The sequence below is a fragment of the Castanea sativa genome, chromosome 5, assembly GCF_040712315.1.
Source record: "Castanea sativa cultivar Marrone di Chiusa Pesio chromosome 5, ASM4071231v1".
NCBI lineage: Eukaryota > Viridiplantae > Streptophyta > Magnoliopsida > Fagales > Fagaceae > Castanea > Castanea sativa.
The window spans coordinates 39628289-39642549 of record NC_134017.1 but is presented as its reverse complement, the minus strand read 5'-3'; the positions used below and the strand labels follow the sequence as shown (position 1 = coordinate 39642549).

The 14261-nt window shown below is 39.6% G+C and overlaps 1 protein-coding gene across 1 annotated transcript; it reads right to left on the bottom strand.

Annotated features, from left to right (window-relative positions):
- Positions 1-6601: 6601 nt before the first annotated feature.
- LOC142635171 (uncharacterized) lies at positions 6602-7222 on the bottom strand. The gene has a single exon (XM_075809375.1). It carries the CDS (start codon positions 7220-7222, stop codon positions 6602-6604), a length of 621 nt encoding a protein of 206 aa, XP_075665490.1.
- Positions 7223-14261: the final 7039 nt, after the last annotated feature.

Below are 14261 nucleotides of genomic sequence, written 5' to 3'. Positions count from 1 at the left end.
GATGGAAGGCCAAGATGTGACACATTGAGTAGTGTATAAGGAAAGGGGAATTCCAGATCTGAAAAAAAAAAATAAAAAAAAATAAAAAGATCACAACTAGAACATTAATTGAAAGAGAGAGAGAGGGTGAACGGTACTTGTAACAACCAAGAATATCGTCCTCGGACAAACTTGTAAAAATCCATTCATACATATAAATCTTAGACCTCTAGTCCCTCCTTCTCTATCTGTGTCCTCGGTTGAAGCCCAAACTTGTTCATCTCACTTTCTTTACAAGTATCTATTGATTTGGGCTGGGTTTAGGAATTCCAATATCACTATTTTCAGTGGGCTTGGGCAACCAAATTTCGTGCTCTTACAATTGGCGCTGTCTGTGGGAACAATGTTTTATTGTGGCTTTGTTCTGGTAAGTCATGGCTAACCCAGAGCATAATAGGGAAGAATTTGTGGCTTTACAGAGGGTGAATCTGTTTGTTAATCTGGAACAGAGGAGAGATAGGCACCATACACTAAGTTTTGTGGTAGATTCATACCATACAGAGCACATTGAAAGGAGTTGTTCAAGGTCCTGGAGCCAGGTTTGGCACAATCATGAGATGTGAAAGTTGCAGCGTTAGATAGATCACCTGTACAGGAAGCTGTGGCGAAAGGAACGGGACAGAAGGAGCCCATCACCCCCATCAAGTGATGGATTAAGGGGAAGTAGGGACCGCTCGTATCACCATAGGTCAAGAACTCTATCCGGCGAGTCCTTCTTAGCCTTCTCTCAACAGGATAAGCCGGAAAAGGGCAAGTACAAGCGCAAATAAGGGTCATCTCATCGGAGCATGAGGAATGATGCGATGAACAAAGCACTTCAACAAATCTCTAAGTCACCCTTTTTTAGGGGGATCAACAAGACCAAGCTCCCTACAGGTTTTCACAACCAACTTTTACCATTTACAATGGAAGGTCTGATCCTGTGGAGCATGTGAGCCACTTCAATCAGAGGATGGCAGTTCATTCTGGTAATGAAGTCCTCATGTGCAAGGTGTTCCTTTACAGTCTGGGCTCGTGGCTATGTGGTGGTTTGATGCTTTGGAAGAGGGGTCAATAAGGTCATTTGAAGAGCAGACAAGGGCATTTGGTGCTAGGTTTATAACATGCAGCAGAGTTCCCAAGCCCTTAGACTCTCTCTTGTCCATGGCAATGAGGGAAGGGGAGACTCTCAAGACTTATTCAGATAGGTATTGGGAAACTTACAATGAAATAGATGGGGATTTCGAGGATATGGATGTGAGAACTTTCAAGGTAGGGCTCCCGACAAAGCATGAGTTGAGGAAGTCATTAACTATGAAACCTGCCTTCAATATGTGTCAGCTTATGGATCGTATTGATAAGTATAAGTGAGTGGACGAAGATCAGACCCAGGATATCATGATAACCATCCTAGAAGGGACTTCCCCAACTAGACATCCTCAACAAGGGCTTAAGTGGTTAACTCATTGTTTAAAGAGTTAGTCTATTAGATACTGGAGAAGATAAAAAATGAACCATACTTCAAGTGGCCCAATAAGATGGGTGGGGATCCCTCTAGGAGGAACCAAAGCCTTTACTGCCATTACCATCAAGCAAAAGGGCACACAATAGATAAGCAAAATGAACTATACTTCAAGCTCAATGCAAAGTATAATTTGCATGTCCAACACTCAGCTAATGCAATACCACTAAAGCAATTACATCAAGGATACAAGATCCAACAAGGGTACAAGAGTGGAGTACTAAAGAAAATGCTTAACATTAACTAAAATTACTAAGCTACATAAGCAAAGGTACAAAACTATAAAGCATAGTTTAAATGGCTAAAACATTCAAGCATCCATAACACACAATATCTAAGTATTTTAAAACCAAAGTACTAAAACAATAGAGTACTAGAATAAGTGCTATGAAAACCTATAAAAACTATGAAACCATAATAGCTAAAAAAAAAAAAAAAACTTATAAAAAGTTCTCCCCCTTAAGATAGGCTCCCCTTCAAGAGCTACTCCATGCTACTCCCCTTTTTAACCAGAATGGCCAAAGGGCTATGGCTGGTTCGGGAAACTATCAAACTTGGCTGCGAGCAAGTTGATTTGGTCTTGAATGGCTGCAAGTCTGTCGGAGTGCTCAGTTTGGACATCTCTTAGACCATCGATCCTTTCAAGAATGATCTTAAAAGCGTTTGGAGGCACTGATGAAGACGATGAAGCCCTGGTCCTACCTCAACCACCACTTCTTCTTGGAGGAGGTTGTTGTCCTTCCGCTTTCGTTTCTGTGTTTGCAGGAGGTGCTTGTTCAGGTGCTTTAGCTTCTTCATCACCCAAAATATGAACTCTACTCCTTGCGATTGTTTGAGAGTTGATGGAAGGAGGCACACTCATTACGCTTATTTCCTGTGGAGTCTCCACACCATTCTCATGAAGGATCCTCATAAGTAGACTTGGGAGAATGATCTTTGGCCTTGAGGATGTCCTTGTAGCTTCGACAAGGATTGTGTACAAATGAGCACCAATGTCGATGTAGATTTTCTCACGAAGGTGCATGAGGAAAATGGCTTTAGCATTATTGATGGTGATCAACTTCGTTACTAGATACAAGTTGGCCATCATGATGTAGGCAAGGCATCTCAAGTCCGAAGGAAAGGTGCTTGTGTTGAGACATTTCCCTTCTCTAACGCCACCAATACGAGATTAAATCATTTCTATAGAGATCATTCTGTCCTTGTAAGGAATGGAGTCTTCATGATCTATTTCTCCATGATCAAGGACCTCATCAATGTCCCCCACGACAAGAGTGAATGCATGACCTCTAACCCAACAATCTATGAAACCTTCTTTGAGTGTAGCATTTGCATAGAATTCTCTAATCAGAGGTTCACAAACTACTGGGAGATTACCAAGGAGCTTTTCCCAACCTCGTTCTTCAAAACAGCTAGGGACGAAGGAATCCTTGAGGTCAACAAAATCCATATATCTCTCCTGAATGATTGGAGCCCTTTCAAAGTGCTTGGTGTATCTCTCAAAGTGATAAGGACATCAAAATAGGGGCATTGTCGATGCGTTTCCTCTTGTCATCATGCTGAGCAGTGGTTTTTTGTGGAGCCATTTGCAAAAACAAAGCAGCAAATTCCACAAAAACAGAGCACAAGTAACAAACTTGATCAGTAACAAGTTAGTACCAAAACATAAACTTTGAATTAAAACCTTAAAATTGGAATTTAAAGAGAAATTCAAAAGAAAATGGACATGTGAAGATGCTAAACGTCATATTATGATAAAATCATTGGCATTATTCACTCAACATGTCAAAGGATGTGTGCGTGTGCATCATCTGCAAAAGTGTGCAAATTAGGGCAAAGTGTAAAAATACATAATCATTTAATGTTTCAAAATCAAAGAAACATGATTATCCCCACAAACTTTGTACTCAATGGAGTTCAAAGATACACACAAATAAATCTAAGATATTTTATCATGAACATGGTATGCACAACACATCACAAACCATAGTACAATGCATACAAATGAAGAACAAATATGAAAACATGTATAAAAGGCATTATACTAACAAACCCAACAAAACCCATATATCATTCTTAACAAATCATTAACAAAAAAACATATTCAAGAACCACATCTCAACATAAACACAAAATCCAAAAAAACTAGGGTTAGAAACTTGAAATACAGTGAAAAAAAAAAGAAAAGAAAAAGAGAAAACCCATACTTTTCTTGAAGATTGAAGAAGAAAATGGAGGTTTTGTGAGTGAAAATGGTGGTTTGGGGAGAGGGAGAGGCAGAGAAGACAAAGTGTTGTACACGTGATGTGAGGGAAACTAAATGTTTTTTGAAAACTGTCTGAGATTTAACCCTATTTGTACAAAACACATGATTTTTGTGACTGGAATGACCTGCGAGTAAGTCGCGAAAACAAGTCGCCAGAATCCCTTGAACAAAATTTTGAAAATTTTGTTTGAGTCTTTTTCGCGAATGGGAGATCCACCCGCGAGTGATTTGCGAAAGCTTTTGTGTAAGCTCGCAATTGGAGCTTTCACTCGCGACATAGTCGTGTAAATGAGTCGCGAAAGAGACAAAACCCAAAAATTTTGAAAAGTTTTCTAAGTGTTTTTCGCGACTGGGAGACTCACTCGCTAGGGAGTCGCGAAAGCTTCTGAGTAAGCTTGCGGCTAGGGCCTCGCGACTAGCATGATCCACGAGTGAGTCACCAGAAATAGAGTTGTAAATTTTTTGGATTTTTTGAACTTTTTCAAAAACAAAAACACTTTCAAAAAACAACTAAAATACTCAAAAATCTTTTTGTGTTTGATCAACATATGATTGAGTATGTACAATACATTTAATCATGTACAGGCACACAAATGAATAAAGCATTCATTGAGCATAGACATGTGTTGTGTGTGTGGATACCAAATGTGAGATAGTCCTTAGTCTGATATGAAGCTTCAATGATCAATTCAACCAAGACATACATAATTAGCACTAAGTAAAGTGACCAATCTCAATTATAGAAATAAGCATCTATGACCTCCCACCTAAACTTGATTACATAATTTTGAAGTTTTTCATTTGGCTTCTTACAATTCATTACATCTCATTTTGAGATCGATGCCTGAAATTTTTGATATTTCATATTGATGAACAAGGTTTTGGCTCTTTGGGCACCTTACATTTCAATACAAGTCACTTTCCCTTTTTCCTAGTCAAATACTAGTATGTGCGACGACTTTTGCAACTCATTATCTCTTTTCAAGATTTGAAATTTGTTGAGCTATAAAGCAAAAACATAAAATAGTAGAAAGATATATAGGCACAAGTCTATGCATGTCTCAAGATCAACAAAACTATTGGCTTATCATTTATGACAAGGTTGAAGATCTATTTACAATAGTCACATAGATGTCAATATTTTTCCCACAATGATATGAGTGCATAAAGAACAAGCTAAGCTTGTAAATGCACAAAGCTATTTGTACGGAGGTACAAGGCTAAACATGCGTGTGACAAAACACAATAATGCTGATCAAACTTTTTGGATTTTCAACTTTTTATGTGTTTTTGAATTTTTGAGACAAAGTAAGTAAAGATTGATCAAAAAGAAAAAAAAAACATTCAAAGCTTTTTAAACAACAAAAATAGTAAAAACATGCTAGAGTGAAACATATAAGCACACAAACAACAATGCCACAACATATTGAAAGAATTGATGCATGGACATGTTCTAGTGCTTATACATGAGTACTCTTTTGCACCCACATGGCATGTGCGTTTGAGGGGATAGACTTAAAGGATTGGGTACTTGAGTTATGATTCTTAAACCTGAGACTAAAGTTTGCCAAACACGAAGTGATGGTGTCTATCATCTTTATCACCTCACCAACACCAGGATCCACTTCTCACCTTTTAGATTGCTTGGGGTTCCAATTCCCCTTTCCTTGTCTTCTTTGCCTTTGAGGACTGGCAATTTTCAAGGCTTGAAGTTTCTGGCAATTTGGCCTAGTATGTCCTCGGATTCCACAATGGTGGCAAAAATGTTGAGTTTGAGGACCTCTTTGTGTCTTTAGAAGAGACTTCCCTTTTGGCTTTGGTTTGGCCACAAATGGATTTGAAGGTTTTGTCAACACCATTTAAGCAATCACATTTGGCTTCTTAATTACATTTGGCTTCTTCTTAACCTTCACTTTTTCAACAGATGGAGTTAGTGCCATTGGTTCCTTGGCTTTCACAAACTTCATCTCCTTAGACACATTAGTGCTTGAGCTACTTTCACCGGTATATCCCAAGCCACTTCTATCGGAAGAGGGCTTTTGACAAGCAAACATCTCATCAAGTTTCTTTGAAGCCACTCGCTCCACTTTGGCATTGGCTTGAATAACTTCAAGCTCAAGAAACTTGATCCTAGAATAGGCATTCGTCAACTCTTCATTCAGCACCTCAACTTCACATTTTGTCTCTTTATACCTTACAAGTATGCTCTTGTAATCTTGTTCAATTTTCTTCATTTTTTGATGGCTGCCTTAGCCATTCTAGCATACTTTTTGGTCTTCTCAAGAAGGAAATTATAGGATTCTTACAATCCCCTTGCTCCTTCATCTTCATCGTCGGATTCCTCTCCAACCCCTATAGACTCTACTTTGGTGTATTCACTAAGCTCTTCCACTAGAGTGCTCAAATCATCCAAAGAGTCCATGAGTGCAATAGTCATAAAGGCATTGTAGTTTCCATCTCCGTCACAACTATCTTCCAAATCCGAGTTGGAGCTATCTAAGTCACTAAGGGTAGTAGCAAATACTTTACCCTTTGCCTTCAAGTAAGTAGGGCATTCTTTCTTCACATGGCCATGCCCTTTGCACTCATAGCACATGACTGCTTGAGATGAAGAGGATTCTTTGGAGCCCTTCTTCTTGAAGTTCTTCTTATCCCTTTTGAAATTTGAGAATTTTCCTTTCTCAAAAGTCTTTCCATCCTTCTTAGATTTTAAGAACTTACGGAAGTTCTTTGCAAGGTATGCCACCTCATTTTCAACCTCATCCTCATCCGAGGAATCTTGAGCTTCGACTCTCTCATTGATCATCTTGTGATGGTAGAGATAGCTTATAAGTTTGAAGAGAACCAATGAGTTCTTGAATTTTGATCTCATCAAGGTCTTTACAATCTTCAATTGCAGTGACCTTGGCACGGAAGCTCTCCGGCAATGGTCTTAAGATCTTCCTAACAACCTTGGAGTCCTCCGTCTTTTCACCCAAGTTGAATTTTTCAATCACCACTTCATTTAACTTCCCATAGAAGGAGTCGAACGACTCATCTTCACTCATTTTTAGTTCTTCAAAGCAAGTGGTGAGCATTTGAAACTTGGTGTCTTTCACCTTCTTGGTGCCTTCATATGTGGTCTCTAAGATTTGCCATGCTTCCTTGGCAATTGTCACATGGGTGATCTTGTGGAATTCATCGAGTGATACACCACAAAAAATAGCATTTAAAGTTTTACTATTAGCATTGACCGCTGCAAGGGCTGCCTTATCCCAAGTGGATTTGGCTGCCTTTAGCCTAGTCCATCCGGTCTCAACAGTGTCCCATACACTCTCATCAATAGAGCACAAGAATGCACACATACACACTTTCCAAAAGGCGTAGTTACTCCCATCAAAGAAGAGATGTGCATTTAGGGATTGAGACATATCCATTTAAGGGTCAAGGATCACACTTAGGATATAAAAATCAAACAAAGTGTACCCGCTCTAATACCAATTGAAAGTTCACTTGGAGTGTAAAACACTAGTGAATGTTTAGACCCCCTTTTTCAAAACAACCAACACAAGCTTATAATTAAACAATAGATGTGTGGAATGATAAGTACAAGCAATACAAATAAATAAACAACTCTAAACCATAATTAATCACAACACAATAGCAATTAAAAGGCAAGAGTAAGGGTTAGAGAGATGCAAACACAAAGATAACACCGGCGCGTGTTATCAAAGAGGAAACTAAAGAACTTGGCAAAAAACCTCTCCGCCGCCCTCCAAGCGGTGAAATGATCCACTAAAGAATAAAGTTGGGATACACAAATAGTAATAGATTGTCCAAGCCTAATCTACCTAATGCACCTAAGCCCTCCAAGCTTCTTGTTCCAACAAGGTTAAGTCTAATCGTGTTTTCTTTAGCTTTCTAGATCCTGCAATAAGCCCATTGCATCAACCAAATGAATTGGTCCCCTCTGAACTGCTTCCCAAGCATCGAATAACCTCTCCACAAATTTGGATATGGTGAGATAAGGATTTGGCTAAAGCTCCTCTCAAGGGTATGTCAATGAAGAGGATGAGAGTAGAATAATTTGGAGAATCAAATGTCTAAGATTGTGGATAAGTCAATCTTGTTTTTCTCTAGGGTTTCTCTCTCAAAATTCTCTCTGTAAACTCTCTATATTTCGTGAGTATAAGGGTATTTATAGTAGGGTATGAGAATGAATGTGAAAAGTCATTTTTCTGCAAAACATGGTTTTCTGGCGACTGTCTCGCAACTGGGACTAATCGCGAGTTTCAGTCACAAAGTAACTCACTAGCTAGACTGTACTTTTTGTCCTGTAGTGCTCCAGCTATCGTGACCCTTTAGCTTCCTGCATCCTTCACACGTGTGGCATTTTGGTGAGTCATTAGTCACGAGCTACTAGCAAGATCCAGTCGCAAGAATGCTTCTTGAATGCACACACACACTTGAATTCTTCACACTCTCTCACACACAATCCTTACATGATTCCCACCTAAGTACAGGGTATCTAATTATTGAATTACAAGCAAATTTGACATGGAATAAAGCCAACAAATGGTTGAATAAATTCAACCTTACAAAGCCTATATCAACCCAATATATGCCTAATATGGGACTTTGAACACATCTACACAACACATACTATACAAATATCCAATCAATTTAGTGCATCATAGTTACTTTCCCCCAACCCCTTGTCTCCATCTTTTAACTCTTTTTCTCTACTCCATTATCTTTTCTATTAAATTTGTGAATCTTTAATTTTTTTTGGCAGTTATACTTTGGTTTAACTATTTAAGTTAGTTTATTTTAGATAGATAACTAATTCCTTTTCTTTTTCTCTTATCTTTTTCTAATAAAGAGAAAGTAAAGTGATATATAATGGAGATATGCATTATACCATACTGCAAAATAATTATATATATTCAGTGGATTATAGAGATACGCTATTAGCTAGTGATATATAAACAAAAGGGTCATGGAATTAATGCTTGTGGCTTTTATATAGACAAGATATTAACTTCTTTAGAAGTTTTTTTTTTTTTTTAATTTTATTTTAATGAGAACCAACTTTAGAAGTAAGATATGGATTTTGAGAACACCAGCTCATGGAAAGCATGGATGACAAAATATGTAAAAGAGATTTGAACAAAATAGAATAAAACTATGGAAACGATATTTTGGTAATTAACCCTGCACCTGAAGTTTTACATATTTTAATAAATTGATTGACTAATACATGCTTCTGAAAATCTCTCTCTCTCTCTCTCTCTCTGATCATTATCTTTGTTTTATATTCCCACACAACAATTCAAACCCCATTATTAATTCATATTATTTGTTAGAAATACTGAATTCAATAGTATTGTATTTCTCACTGAAATATACATGAGTGTCTTTATATAGGAGGCATATGAGTACAGTACAAGTAAGAGTGTAGTACAAGAATGTGTGCTATATAAGTAAACTAGTTGGGCCTAAAGCCCACAACACTATACATGTTAACAGCCCCCCTCAAACTCAAGGTGGATGTGAGACCAACTTGAGGTTGTCAACCAAAGTACGAAGGCGTCCCTTAGGATGTGACTTGGTGAAGATATTTGTAAGTTGATCTGTAAAGGAGACTGAGATTAGCTTGAGAGCACCATGGACAAAATGATAACGGATAAAATGACAATCGATCTCGATGTGTTTAGTCCGTTCATGGAAGACATCATTGTGAGCAATATGAATGGCACTCTTGTTGTCACAATAAAGAGGAGTAGCAGAGGATGTAGATACACCTAAGTCTTTGAGAAGCCATCATAGCCAAAGAAGCTTAGATGTGATATCAGCAAGGGCACGATATTTTGCTTCAGTACTGGAGCGGGCCACATGAGTTTGTTTCTTGCTTCGCCAAGAAATTAGAGAAGAACCAAGAAGAAAGCAATAACCAGTGGTGGACCTGCGATCAGTGGGATCTTCTGCCCAATCAGCATCAGAAAATGCACGGAGAATAAGAGGAGACTGAGCAGAGTAGAAAAGACCATGGAAGAGAGTGCCCTTTAGGTACCGAATAATGTGCAGAACAACAGCATAGTGAGTCGATCGCGGAGCAGACAGATACTGGCTCACCTGGTGAACAGCATAGGAAATGTCTAAACGAGTAACAATGAGATAAACTAGGCTTTCAACTAAGTATCTGTAAAGAGAAGGGTTAGACAATGGTTTCCCCCCTGGGGGAGTCAGATGCGCATTAAGCTCAACTGGAGTGTCAATAGTCTTGCTATCAGTGAGTCCAGCTCTAGACAAGAGTTCAGAGGCATACTTGACTTGAGTAATGTAAATTCCATCAGTAGAATGAGTGATTTCAAGACCCAAGAAGTAGCTGAGATGTCCAAGATCTTTCATCTCAAACTACTAATTGAGAAAATCCTTGAGTTCTTGAATGCCACTAAGGTCATCACCAGTTATGATCATATCATCCACATACAGGAGAAGTAAAATAGTGCCTTTGTTAGTGCGACGAAGAAATAAGGCAGAATCATAATGACTAGTCATGTAACCCAAGCGAGAGATGGTAGAGCTGAATTTGGCAAACTAAGCTCGTGGAGCTTGTTTAAGGCCATAAAGTGCACGTCGAAGGTGACAAACCTTATTTGATTCAACAGAGAGACCAGGAGGAGGTTGCATATAGACTTCTTCACTTAAATCCCCATTAAGGAATGCATTTTTGACATCCATCTGGAAAAAGGTCCCATTTACTGGTAGCAGCAACAGGTAAGAGGGCACGAACAGATGAGATACGAGCAACCGGAGCAAAGGTCTTTTCATAATCAATCCCATACTCCTGTGTAAAACCTTTTGCAACAAGACGAGCTTTGTAGCGCTCAATGAACCTATCAGAGCAAGTCTTAATCTTGTAGATCTACTTACAACCAACTACAAATTTTTCAGGGGGGAGGGTGACCAAGACCCAAGTATGGTTTTTAGATAATGCATCAAGTTCCTCTTTTATTACAATCTGCCATAAAAAGGGTCAGTGGAAGCCTCACGATAGGTGTGAGGCTCGTGCAGTGTAGCAAGGGCAGTGTAACAATGATAGTCAAGTAAATGTGCAGGAATAGACCTTACCCGAGTTAAGTGATAAGGTGGAATGTCTTGTGTATGATCTTCAGGAGGAGTAAGAGCAGGGGACCCAAGATCAGGGTTGGGTAGCTCGTCTTCGACCTGTTCATCTTCCACCTGTTCATTACAGGGAGAACTAGGAAATGGATCAAGGATATCTAGTGGTTGGACAGAGAAGTCTAAAGGGGAATCAGGAGCAGCTATAGGAGGGTTAAGAGCAGCTATAGAAGGAATATGTGTCTCATCTGGAAATAGATCTAAGACAGAAGAGGAAGATAGAGAAGCATGGAAGTGAGAGAGCTTGACAAAGAGGCGATGTTCCCAAAAGACAACATTGTGGGAGATACGAAGACGATGAGAAACAGGATCATAACACTGATACCCCTTTTGAGTTTCGCCATAGCCAAGAAAACAACAAAACCTTGACCTAGGCTTAAGTTTGTTATGCTCATGTGGCTGAAGAAGAACGAAACAAGAAAAACCAAAGGAGCAAAGGTGGTGATAGTCTGGAGGTGACCCAAAAAGACGCTCATATGGAGTTTGATTTTGGATGACAGAACTAGGAATGCGATTAATAGCATGAAGAGCAGCTTCGCCCCAAAAAGGAGCAGGAACTTTGGCAGAGAGAAAGAGAGCACGAATAGTGTCAAGAATATGATGAAGTTTTCATTCGGCTCTACCATTTTGCTGAGAGGTACCTGGACAAGTTATTTGATGAATAGTGCCATAGGAATGCAAAACAGCTTAGAAAGCATATTAAGTGTACTTAAGAGCATTATCAGATCGAAAAATTTTGATACATTTGGAAAATTGAGTTTCAACAATTTTTGCAAAATTAGAATATACTTGCAATAATTCAGAACGATGTTTCATATTAAAAGTCCAACTATAACGAGAGTAATCATCAACAAAGACAACAAAAAATATCGAGATCCATCAATACTAGAGACAGAGGAAGGTCCCCAAACATCAAAATGAATAAGGTCAAAGATATCAGTGGATATTGATTCACTAGTATTGAAAGGCAAAGCTGGTTGTTTTCCTAGCTGACATGAAACACAATCAAAATTTTCTGTAGACATTGAACCTAACAAACCTCTAGAAGCCAATCATTGTACACGAGAAGAAGATGTGTGACCAAGTCGAGTATGCCAAAGTGCAAGGGAAGGAATAGAAGAAACTGCAGCAGTTGCGGCAACAGAAATAGGAGCAACAAATGGAAGACGAAGGTTGTCAACAGGAAACATATGCCCAACTCTAGGACCGGCCCCAAGCTTCTGTCCCGTCCTTGGATCCTGCACAATACACTCAGAATAATAAAATATAATGCGATAACCAAACTCAGCTAATTGTCCCACAGAAAACAAATTGTAAGAAAGGTCAGGAACATTATAGACCCCATGAACTGAGAGGTTGGAGGTCCAAACGGAACCTATATTATGACCAGACATTGTGAAACCATTTGCTGTGTAAATATTAAGAGGGTGTTGTGCAGGTTTAAGTTCAGAAAATAAGGACGAGTGAGGTGTCATGTGATTGCAACAAGCAGAATCCATAAGCCAAGAGGAAGGAGACATACCAGATAAAGCTGAGAGAGAAGAGGAATAAGATGCATTACCAACCATACGAATGACATTGGCGATGATGTTTTTAAGGTCATCTATGGACATGGTGAAAGTACGACCTGAAGATTTAGACTGTGCAGAGATGGAAGCCATTGGTTGGACAATCTTAGTGTTAGCAACAGTAGAAGCAGAAATTAAAACAGCTGATTTGTTGTGATGATAGCAAGTCTCAATATTGTGGCCAAAACGTTTGCAAAAATTACAAAAACATTTTTTGGATTGTCGACGACGTTTATTATAATAAGAAGAAGACATGTCCTTATTCTTCATTTAAAAGCAAAATATGCAAAAATGGACTGCAAAAATGAAATCTACTCGAAAAACTGGGTAAGGAGCACCAGGACTGCAAAAAGTCAACCCTAGAGAAAAGTCAACGATCAAAGTCAACCTTCAGTCAAAGTCAATGGAGTCAACGTGGGTCAACGGTCTGGTCAACGCGAGTCAACGGTCTGGTCAATGATGACGTGGCGGGTGACGTCAGCAGCGAATGTACGATGATGTCAGCTGATGACGTGGCAGTGCTGACGTCATTTAGAGCTGACGTCAGTAGGTGCAGACTAGCACGTGTAGGCGCGTGGTGGTGCGTGAAGAAGGCTGTCAGCGTGTGGTAATGCGTAGGCACGTGAGCTCTAGCGTAGGATCTTTGGGCAAAGTGTGAGGGCCCGTGAGGGCTCCAATGACTTCAAGTTTTCCACAATTGAGTAGATCGGTGTGAGACGATCACTGTGGTACCTGAAAAATATTTATCGGAGCAAGATGCACGGCGAAGACAGTAAGTGCAATGGTTTGTGTGGTGAGAAACTCCTCAATGACAGCGGCTGCAGGTCGGGAACCCAAGGACAACGACTGGAAGACGTCGGAGGTTTGTGTGGGCCTTTTTTGCAAGTGTCGGGCTGGGCCGCCCGCTGCTACACTAGGCCTGAGATTTTCTTCTAGATTGAGGAGTTGGGACCGGTCCGGGAACAAACCTTCCTGGTCCGGCTTGTGCACAAACAATGCCCTTTGGTGATCAGATCTTTACAACAGGCAGAACTATCACGTTAGCTACAACATGCAGATATGATAAAAAAAGAAAAGCAAATAATAGGGATTTAAGCAATACAGTCAGTGGGCTGCCACGATGGGTTGTTTTACAGAGCTTGCGTCAGGAAAGGGAACCACTCTCTCAATGCGACTAATTTATCTAAGGGGAAATTAGCTGCTTTGAAAGAACGGGCCTAAGTGACTTTGGTTGAACGAGATTTTTGTTTGGTTAATCAGAGAGCATGAGTTGGAAGGGGAGAGGGAGATTAATCTATTCAGTGCATGCCAATCACTCCATTCACTCTGTTTCTTTCTTGCTTCCTATTTTATTTTTTTAATCTTTTCCTTTTCTTTCGTTTTCTTTTTCCTTACTCTCTTTCTTTTTTTGTCCTTTCTCTCCTTTCTCCTCTGCGTTTTCTTATTCCCCTGTTTTCTATGATTCTTGCCACTATTTTACAGAGGTTCCTCCTCTACCCCTATCATCCCCCTTAGCCGTTCACTGTAGGGCTTCTTATATAGGACCAGCCGCGCTTGGCTTTTTACCATTTTAGCCCTTAATCGTTCTTGTCTGGCATGGGCTCCATCGCCGACCGTAACTAACTGATCAGTCACCCAGCCAATGCCACCCTGCCTCAATCAGAGAAGGCTTTCTTGTTTTGTTTACTCCTTTCGGCATTCCTACCTGCCACGGAGTGAATAC

Coding starts and splice junctions, on each gene's coding strand:
- LOC142635171 (XM_075809375.1), bottom strand. CDS start 7,222: ATGGATATGTCTCAATCCCTAAATGCACATCTCTTCTTTGATGGGAGT.